The sequence below is a fragment of the Rousettus aegyptiacus genome, unplaced genomic scaffold (genome assembly GCF_014176215.1).
Source record: "Rousettus aegyptiacus isolate mRouAeg1 unplaced genomic scaffold, mRouAeg1.p scaffold_m13_p_7, whole genome shotgun sequence".
Taxonomy (NCBI): Eukaryota; Metazoa; Chordata; class Mammalia; order Chiroptera; family Pteropodidae; genus Rousettus; species Rousettus aegyptiacus.
Window position 1 is genome coordinate 17,275,442 of NW_023416310.1, and position 10,603 is coordinate 17,286,044.

The 10,603-nt window shown below is 45.5% G+C and overlaps 1 protein-coding gene across 2 annotated transcripts in view; it reads left to right on the forward strand.

The window, feature by feature from the left end:
* LCLAT1 (lysocardiolipin acyltransferase 1) overlaps positions 1-4,039 on the forward strand; it is a 150,521-nt gene extending 146,482 nt beyond the window's left edge. For both annotated transcript variants that reach the window (XM_016136076.2, XM_016136075.2), the window contains exon 6: positions 153-4,039. In XM_016136076.2, coding sequence (XP_015991562.1) covers positions 153-655 — 503 coding nt within the window. In that variant the 3' untranslated portion in view covers positions 656-4,039. The remainder of the gene's footprint in view (positions 1-152) is intronic.
* The last annotated feature ends 6,564 nt before the right edge of the window (positions 4,040-10,603 follow it).

Sequence of the window (10,603 nt, forward strand, 5' to 3'; positions counted from 1 at the left end):
GTGCCCCGAAATACCAGTATTTATAGCCCTTGTTTGTTCATTTTGGTTCACCCTGTTGATGTTTTCCTGGTTTTGGCTCTGCTTTCTAGTCTCAATCAGCACGGCTGCCTAAATTGACCATTAATCGTATTTTTATCTTTTCCAAAACCTAGGTAAGAACCTTGATGCTGTGCATGACATCACGGTGGCATACCCTCACAACATTCCCCAAACAGAGATGCACCTCCTCCGTGGGGAATTCCCCAAAGAGATCCACTTTCATGTCCACCGGTACCCAGTGGACACCCTCCCCGCATCCAAGGAGGACCTCAAGCTCTGGTGCCACAAGCGGTGGGAGGAGAAGGAAGAGAGGCTGCGCTCCTTCTACCAGGGGGAGAAGAACTTTTACTTCACTGGACAGACTGTCGTTCCACCTTGCAAGTCCGAGCTCAGGGTCCTGGTGGTCAAATTGTTCTCTATACTGTACTGGACCCTGTTCAGCCCTGCAATGTGTCTGCTCATATATTTGTACAGTCTCATTAGGTGGTATTTCATAATCACCATTGTCATCTATGTACTGCAGGAGAGAATATTTGGTGGACTAGAGATCATCGAACTTGCATGTTACCGTTTTTTACACAAACATCCACATTTAATTGCAAAGAAAAATGAGTAAGATGTTAAGGTTCACGGCATAACAACCTAGGGACTATTTTGGAAATGTTGTAAGCCTTTGTAAATGAGATGCGTTTTTGCATGACCATGTCGAATATTTCTTACTACCATCATTATTTGTTAAGGATATTTTGCACTTAGTTTTCTGGAAAAATATTGCTACACGATTTTTTTTTTATCTCTGAATGTAATTTCGAAACACATAGCAGGGAGCAATTGCTATGAAACAACTCGGGCTAGAGTTTTCTTAAACAATCATCAGGCTGTTCACAGACAAGGTTCACACAAAATTTTCTCCAAGGCCCACTCCAGTTTTCTAACAGACTTCCCAGACCAGAGACACATGTGGGGCTCCTGAGCACTGGCCCAGCTCAAGTGCTGGCACTTGACTGTCACGGTGAGGGCCCCTGCTCCCAGCTCCCTCCCTCCCAAACTCCTTTCTACGCCAATCAGACCACTGCATTTTTTCTTAAGACCAGAAAATGGTCTTGTTAAATTGACCAAACATTTTGATAGGAAGCCCTTCACTGTTCATAACATCTTGGCATTTAACCTTGCGCTGACCTAAGCGTCAGAGACCACCTGTGCCCTTTTCACGTGGACAAATAGACCTGGACATGTCTCAGGGAGCAACCACAGGCTCTCCACTTAGGAACTGTAGTTTGAATTTTTAAAGATAGGAATAGTTAATTTCTTCACTTCTACTTAATCGTGCATGCTTAGTGCTGGTTTCTTTATAGCCTGTCGGCAGGTGTAGCTTTTTCTGCATTAAAAACAGTAAAAAGTCCCTTTTTTAAACGAAAGTGTAGAACATTCTGTTATTGCAGTCAGAAACTCTCTTTTGAAGTTGTGTCTTTTGAAATTTCTTTAAAACCTGCCCACAAAAGGACAGTTAGTGTATTTACCACATGTGCATGAGTCTGTAACTTCTGCCATTAAAACAGCAAACAACGCTCGTAGACAGGGCAGTAATGGTGTATCCTAAATTATTTAACCCTTGTGTCCTTTATAAATTTTACTCTTCAAACCAAAATGATAACACAAATATGAATCCATTTTTTTAATGATAGCAAGGGAGGGATCTTTTTTAGTCCCAGGCTTCCTCTTTCAATAGTAAAATTTAAATCCATTTTTGACCTAAGGTTCGTCTAAATATTCCTGTCATCAAGAATCAATGGAAAATCCAGCAAACGAACAGCACCTTCTGAGGCCTAAAAAGTGTGTAGTCATCATTTTCACTCTACTGAAGCTATGTACTACTTTGTCATGTAATAAGGATGCTGGTCAGAGCAGCAGAAAATAGGCAATTAAAAGTCTTTAGCCATTAGCAAACTTGTCAGCTTTCCTCCCGCCCCTGAACCAGCCTCAAATGCTGTTTATTGCTTTATGTACTCTTTGGGCATGAAAGCCTTCTCCTTAATTAAATCTCATTTTTGCTCGACAGTGACTTTTACCCAACAGTGGAAACATGCATTGCTGTGAAAGGCAAGCCCACCGTGAGCTGAACTTACCCAGCAGCTTCTTTCAGAAAGTGCTAGTCGCAGCAAAACGCGATTGATACATCGTCCTTGCTGGAAGAGTACTAACTAGCGCTGTGCCCAAACACACCAACCTATATATATAATAGCTGCTCCCTCAAGGCTGTTTTTAATCATGCCGGGAGCTACTAATTAGTTATCGTGTCCATCTGTTGCGAACCTAGCTGTATAACTATAGTTTTTAAGGTTTTTTTTTTTTAAATTTTTTTTTTTTTTCCTAAAAAAGGTCTCTAATTTAGGTTTCTCTCAAACTTCCTTCGGTTATATCTGGAAGCACAGAAATAGTCTAACAATCAGGACTACATTTGCTCTTGGGCAAAAGAGAAAAGCTGGATTTTCTACCCCACAGGTGTTTGTAGGGTAGCCCCTCCAGCCTTCCCCCAACTTCTCTCAGCTTATTCAAGGTATAACATGTTCCCTTTAACTCTCTACAACCTGTAAAAAGGGAAATCTTTTTTTCTTTTTTTATAAAAATATTTTCTATCGATCATAAAAAAACAAGTTTAAGAGAAAATGCAAACTTTTTTTTTTTTTTTTTACCTACCCCAAATTCATAAACACTACAACTGTGGGAAAAAGGAAAAAATGTTGCCTCTTTGTGTTTTCCTGCACATTTGTCTTTTTCTTCTCTTATTTAAAAAAAAAAATTAGAGAAATATACAGTTGTTGATCTGGAACTTAGAGCTAGCTTATCTAAAGTTGCTGACGAAATGTCAGGCAGACATTAATTCATCTGCAGTACTGTGGCCTCAGGAGTGTTCCTGCCACACCTTCCCGCCTCATGGCTGCAGACTCAGAGCAGCTGCTAGACACACACTTAATGCCCTTTCAGTCCTTTGGCAGTAAACTCAATGGACTTTGAAAAGTTTACAGTGCTGTGTGTCCGATTGTTAAACCTTTACCATTCAGAATCATTTTAAATAAAGTGAGTGTGGTTTATATAGGACATGAACCATCCTACTTAAAATAGAAACTCACAAGGAAAGACAATGATTAGGTCACAAGTTCTTCCACCAGACACCTTGAAAGGAACAAGCCAAAGTAACTGTGACATCCAGTAGAAGGACATAGTAAAAGACTAAAAGAAAAATGTTCTAGCCCAGAATTTCAAACTCCTAATAAAATCTTTTCTTGTTTGTTACACTGTTAAAACACAGATCCGGGAGGGGGAAATAACAGCTTCCACTTGAGTCACGTGGAAGTTAGTTACCTCCACAGCACCACGTCAGAAACTCTACTTAGGAGCCCAGACTGCATTTTGCCGAAAGGGAGACATTGCCGTCCACTTGGACTTCCAGCTCTGTCCCTGACCTCCGTGCCCGCTGCCCTTCTACAGTAGCCACTCCAATGGAGGGAGCCTGTTGGTAGTAAATTGTTTACATTTCTTTATATAAATAATGTGCTTTCAGTGCCTTAGTTATGGGTCCCTTTCTTTTCCTCGTTTCACGAATCCTGGAGTGTGTTTCTTAGGGAAAAGTCTTTTTGCCACTCACTACTGGTCACTGTGGCAAACACCACCTGTGATGACATTTGGAGAGGACCTGGTGCTGAGGCAGCGGTTGCCTTAGAGCTATTATTTGTGCTCCAGAAGACAAAAACGGTCTTGTCACATGATGAGCTTCAGATTAGATATGTTCCCAAAGTTGTCTTGTAGCCACCTTAAATTTTTATTTCAGAAGAGAATCTTGGTTTGGTAATTTATTTTTTAAAGATCATTACGTGCGAAACACCATGTTTTAAAAAATAACTCACAGAATGGCCTTAGTTGTCAATGTCCACTGGTATGTTTGTGAGTTGTATAAACTGTAATATAGATCCCAGAATAAAGTGGAGTGAATTAAAGTTTTCATGCGTGTCATGTTTCTGTTTTTGCAGGAGTGGCTGGGTGCTACTTCGTTCTCTCACACTGTTCTAGCCTTATAATATGTAGTAGTCAGGAAGAGCTGAGCAGTTAGAATTTTCCTTCACAGATGTTTAAGAAATGTCTAAGCAAGGAGGAAGTATACTGCTTGCATAACGGAAAAAAAACAGAGGCCACAGGTGAATTCTGGATTAGCGAATGCCATCAAAATTTGATTTCCCCCCATCTCTCCTTCAGGCTGGCGGGCAAGCCAGTCTCACCAGTGTGGAGCTCTAGGAGGTAATTAGCACCCCCAGCTGTAAGAGGTAAATGGAGCTCTGCCCTCAACCCCCCACAATCAGGGAGTTTATCTGTGAAACCAAATCTTGGACCAAAACCTGATGAATGCATATAAATATACTTACTTAGCACACAGACACACAAACGAAAATCACAAAACTAAAGGGTAGCAGGATATGCCACCCACAATATGACTTTAGGGGTTCAGGACATGCCACCTGACATATGCCGTTTGGGCATGTTGAAGATTTTGAGCTATAGGCACTTGGGGAACAGCAGATGCGGTGGGGGGGGGGTGAGGGGGTCGGGGGGCTTTCTCTGAACTGCTTATCTGCCTAGAGACAGTTCCTCCAAAAGGAACTCAATTGCCATAAATTTCCTTCCTCGAGAGTTTCATCAACCAGGGAAGATTGACGCTTGTCATAGGAAAGGAGACTAGAAGCTGACACCACACACAGACAGACTCACAGACTGTCATCCCTCCCATCGGTTCTAAGGGCCAATTGATCTTTCCCAAAAGTCATTTACTCTCCCCTAAGTGGTCTACTTCCCCCTTCCCCTTTCCCTATCAAGATGACATTCAAGCCTCAATTCTAAGCCACCCTGGGGAGTTACTCATTTTAAAGAAGGGGGGTTCTTCCCTGTGTACCTGAGGGATGCACGTTAATAAACTCGTTTTTCTCTTGTTAATCTTTCATTACAGGGGTCTTAGCCAAGAACACAGAAGAGTGGAGGGAAGTTATTTCCTTCCCTACAGAACCCATTCTTGGAAGCTCTGCAATGCTCCACTGTCTTCGGCCTCTCCAGTAAGAGCTTGGCAAGATTCAGTCTGCAGGGAGCCTATAGTGTCATTCTCAGAAAGGGGCATACAGGGCCAGGAGAGCAGAGACCTCGAGAGCTGGTTTTCAAAACAGATGGGATTTCTACATTCTGTTTAGACAAGGGGCAGAGAGGAGAGCATAGTCTTCCTAGCCACCCACTGTCTGTTACGTTACTCATTTCTCTGATGCATTATACACAGGGCTTAATCCACCCTGCGGAGGGTGGATTTCTGATGAGGGTACTTCAGATGCCAGCCAGGAAGCCCTGGGTTGTACACAGACGCTAATCTACATACAGATAACGTGTTCATGCAGAAACACTTCTAAAGTAAATTTCTAAGAAAATGTATGCTTTCCTGGCTGTGTGGACTTGACTCTCAGGATCCACACGGGGCTCGATGCCTGCGGTCTCTTCAGCCCTACATCCTCTCCGGTTCACGTCCAGTGGGAAAGAGCCAGAGAGACTGCTTCCCTCTCGGCTCAACAAAAATCCTAAATTGGGTGTCACTGCTCATTCCTGAACCACTTGCACGCCCGGAAACACGATGGCGGTTACATCCCTGGGTTACTCACCGCCCCCCAGAACCAGAGGTGGAGTTTGTTCCCCTGGAGCCCAGGGACGACTGTGACTGAGACAAGGGTGACAAGATGCAGACGGCCAGATGGCCACCTCAGCTATGGAACTTCCCAAACCCACCAGTGGAGTCGGAAGCCAATGAGTGTGGTTTCCAGAGGGGGCCCCTGACCCCTACACAGTGGCTCGGGGGCCTTCTCTGCGGACGCCAGGGGAGCCCCGGCATCCCCCGTGGCCGCGCACGGCCCACCTCGGTCAGCGCCTCCACACGGGTCACACACACTTAAGCCATGCGGTACCGAGAGTGTTTTCCTTTCCGTGGGAAATCCGTTCGAGTACGAAGACCGCAGTGCTCACGTCTCTCCCCGTCGGCTGATGCACGTCTCGTTCATCTAGCGCGGCGGGCACAGAGTCTTGCAGGATCCTGCATCCCTCCCTCAGCCGCCGTGACGGTCAAGTCGTCGCCCACTCGCGCCTTCCCCTTCGGGGGCAGCCCTTCCTTCCCATCACACCGGCTCCGGCGAGGCTGGGAACCTACCGCTCTCCCTGCTCCAAGTTCTCAGTACGTAGGACCCGGCCGACGTCACTACAGCCCCCGTTTGGCCGCGGAATCCCCTTCTCACAGCCGGGTCGTTTCCTACTGACGGCGGTCGAACAGCCTAAATCTACCTGTCCTGGTTCTCCCCAGCCCAGCCCAGCCCAGGCTCCCGCGGGAGTGAACCTTTTTGGACCAACATGACTGGTTGCCCAAACCTTGTCGATGCCCCAACTCCACATGTCCCTTGCCCTTTCCCACCTTTACTCATATCTCGCACATGTGAAAGGTGCCTCCTTCACCAGCCCAAGTCTGGCCAAATCCCTTCATTCACCGAAGCTTTCCCCGATCAGTCTAGCCTGAAATGTCCTCCTGGACCGGTGATATTTCTCTGTGACTCCCGCTTGACTGTATTACGTACTATCTTATGTGAGTCGTTTTTCAGTTTTATCACTTCGGCTAGATTGTAAGCTGGAAAGCAAAGATAAGGACGTCTCATATTTCTCTCATCCCAAACAGTGTTCAGCCCAGTATCTTATCCATTCTTTTTGCACAATAATTCTCACCAATGATTCACTGGAATCATTCATAAAGGATCCTGTTCTAAACTGAAGCTGGGTGAAGAAATTTATAAATTTAAAATAACAACAACAAAAATGAAAAATGGAAAATAATTAGATCTTTTTTTTGGACAAGAACCAAGTCGTGTTTGACTAATGATACGCTTTATCGAAATACATTAGTATTTGAACTCTTAAAAGTAGAAAATTGGCTCAAAACGTGCTTTATGCCTTGCCCTTCCTGCCTACATTCATGCTTTGCTTTCCAAAAATACTCTACAGTTTAGAAAGCACCACCTTCCAGAGGTGAAGCCAACCAGATGGTAATGAAAGTAATGCAGAGAGGACATTCCGTCCAAGGCCTAGGCTTACATCTGGAGCCAAAACGTAGGTGCAGGCAAGCTGGGGACTCCCCAAACATGGCTGGCCAGCAGAGGACACCAGCCCTGTGACCATTTCGTCCACTGCGCAGGCCTGAGGAGGTGTCGCCATAGTAGCTGATAGTACAACTTCCAGAAACGGTCGTAAAATGACAAACGACCACAGCCCACAATGGGACTTGCCCATCCCTTTGGCTTGCTGGAGAAAGGGTCTGTCTTCTCTTCACATCCTCATTCTGTAAGATCTCAACTCCAGCTGGGAAAGAACCATTTAGTGTGACCAGCACTTGCCAGGGAATCAGGCAGCAGACCCGACTGGCCCCTAGGGGTGCAGGCAGTGGGCCAACGAAGGGGGTAGATCGCTCAGAGGGTGCGAGTGCACCGTGACGGATTTGAAGTTGAGCCTGCAGCCAGAAGCCGGCACACACGGGGCTTTGAGGAAGCATGAAGTCATCCTGAGAAGGAGAGCTGGCGTGCAGAGGGCCCCGCTCTTCCCTGCCCACCTCCTGCTTCAGAGATGGCTTCACTCATTCCGAAGAGATGCAGGGCTGGAACGCCTTGAGCTGGCCCGAGATTCTACATAGAAGAGTCACCGAGGATGAGAAGTCGGCTGTGGGTCCTTCTAAGGAGGTTGCTGGGGAAACAATAGGCAGAGACGAACCTGGGTTCTTGGGTGTTCATTCACCTGGGCGCTGGCACAGGGCACCGCTCAGTAGCATCCCATTCTTGGTTCAATGCTCTTCTGTCATTGTCCCGAGGATCTTAATAGACTTCTGAACAAGGGAACTCAGATTTTCCCTTCGCACTGAGCTCCACAAATTTTGTCGCCGGTCCTTGCTGGAGGCCATGGAGACCCAAAAAAGTCTAATTTAGAATCGTGGTCCTCAGCCCTGACTGCACATGGAAATCACTGGCTGCTTTTTCAAACTATAGGCAGCCGGCCCTCACTAGCCCATCCCGCCCCCAGATAGGAGACGGCACAGGCATCAGTTTGGGGTTAACACTCCTCAGGTGGTTTTGTGCGCAGCCACGTTGGACAAGGCTGATGGAGAGGTGTGTTCTGCCAGGCTCTTTCCTGCAAGAAGTCCTGGCTGAGATGGGGGCACCTCCTCTCAAGGGAGGCACTCACCAGACTGCCCTGAAAGCCTCGCTCCTTCTGTCACCCGTGAGAACACACGTACCTGAAGGCAGGGACTGGATTTCATTCACCTTTGCACTGGGCAACCAGCTGGTGCTCAAGAAACTCTTGTCCCTTAACTCATTTGAACTAAAAGCCAACATGAGGTCCACATTTTTATCACTACTTCTTTAAAACTGGGGCTAAAACACCTCATGACTCACCAACACCAACTGCTCCTACCTGCCGGAGTGTGGAATGACGAAGGAGGGCTCACTCCTGGCTGGAATTTATTCTGCTCTCCCTGAGATCCAGCTACAACTTGAGAATGACATTTGCATCACGGCCCCTTCAAAGACCAATTTCCTTATCAGATAGTTTCACTATCCAATTACTTTTCATAAACTTATAAGATTGCCATGTGTGTTTTTGAAATCTCTATTAATTTCACAACACGTGAGGCACGCCGCTTTTTGCCTGTGTGTACTCTAGGAAGTTCTTCTGTTTGTTGTTTTGGGGAAATCAGAGGTTAGGAGCTTGCGTCCCTGGCACTGTCTCAGGCAGGGTGTGATGGAGCCTTTCTGAGACTCCAGCAGCGCTTGAGGATTTGAAAGTGAAGCCAAAAAAAGGGTTTTTTTAAAAATCGTTATATCCCATTTGACCAGAATATTTTAGAAAAGCAGAAAAACATTTCTAGAATATTCTAGAAAAACATTTTGGTCCTGAGACTTCTTTATACTCTTAAAAATTGAGACGTCCAAAGGACTTTATATGGGTTCTATCAACATGTATTCTGACAAATACTTAAAATATTCATTTATTAATGGATTAAAATAATAAATATATTATACGTTAACATATATAATGCATTTTTATGACAAATAGCTATATTTTCCAAGAAAAACATTATCAAGAAGTACAGCATTGGTTTATTTTGCCAATCTCTTTAATGTCTGGCTTAGTAAGAGAGAGCCCAATTCCCATCTCTGCTTCTGTAATCGATCTGCTAATGTCACCCATCATGTAAAATCTATACACTTATGAGAGAATGAGAATGAAAAAGGTAAATAGTGTCTTTGGTGCTGTTCCCAGACACCACCCAGTCAGACGGCAGGGCGTATGGGGAGTGAAGCAGTTTTGACCTGATGGACCCTCTGAAAGGACTGACAGAGGTGCCCAGAGGTAAGAACCACTGTCCAGAATGTCCATTTTCTCTGGCATGCGATTCGGCAGCCAAGGCTGTGAAAGAGGAGCAGCAGGAAACCCAGGCCTGGAAATCAGGGGACAGGGCTACAGTCTCAGCCCCTCCGACTCAAGAGCTGTAACTCTGAGCGAGTCACTCCCCTCTCTGAGCCTTAGTTTTCCTCGTCTGTAAACAATGACATTGAGCTACATCCATGGATTTCAACCCAGCCACACAGCAGAACCACCTGGAGAGTTGCATGAATGTCTGAAAGCTGGGCCCCACTGCAGAACAATTGCACCAGGCTACCTACTCGTGGAGCCCGATGTCGGCGTCTGAGAAGTTCCCACGTGGTACGTGAAAGGCACAAGAGTCCATTAAAAGGAACGTCCCAATGTCAAAGCTAGAACAAGGTGGTCACCTCGATAAACTGATAGAAATGGATCATAACCCACGAAATAAACATCCATCAGTTCATACGGATACAAATAATTGAATACATGCATCAATAGGAGAGACGAAATCACTCATCTTTACAGCAGCATGCTAGTTAACAAATGTAGAAGAAATGGTGGAAATAGCAAATTAGCCTTTGGCACCCTCCACGGTAAAAATTGTTGTAGGCAAGAATCATCGACAGATGCTAAATTTAGTGCGTAAAAGTATATGATGAGAAACAGGATATCTACGGTCTCACAGTTCTCTCCCCAGAAGACAGTGGTTGAAAGGAAAAATGAGCAGCTTCATAGTGACGTCTGGCAAACACTGCCTTCACCGCTCGATTAGGTTACTACCACCGGGCCAAAGGCCTGCAGACATCAAGCACCCCCTGGGAGGGGCGCGGCATCGTTTCTGCCCCAAACGCACAACCTTAATCTAATCATGAGAAAACCTGACAGACATTTTACACACTAACTAGCTAGTGCTGTTTAAAAGTGTCAAGGTCATGAAAGACAAGGGCAGACTGAGGACCCGTTGCAGAGTTGGGAACCTTGGGGGGAGACCAAGCAGATGTGCCCACCAAATGCCAAGTGGGACCCTGGCAAAATTTGAATATTCTTTATAAACCAGGTGATATTATGGTATCAGTGTCCATGTCTT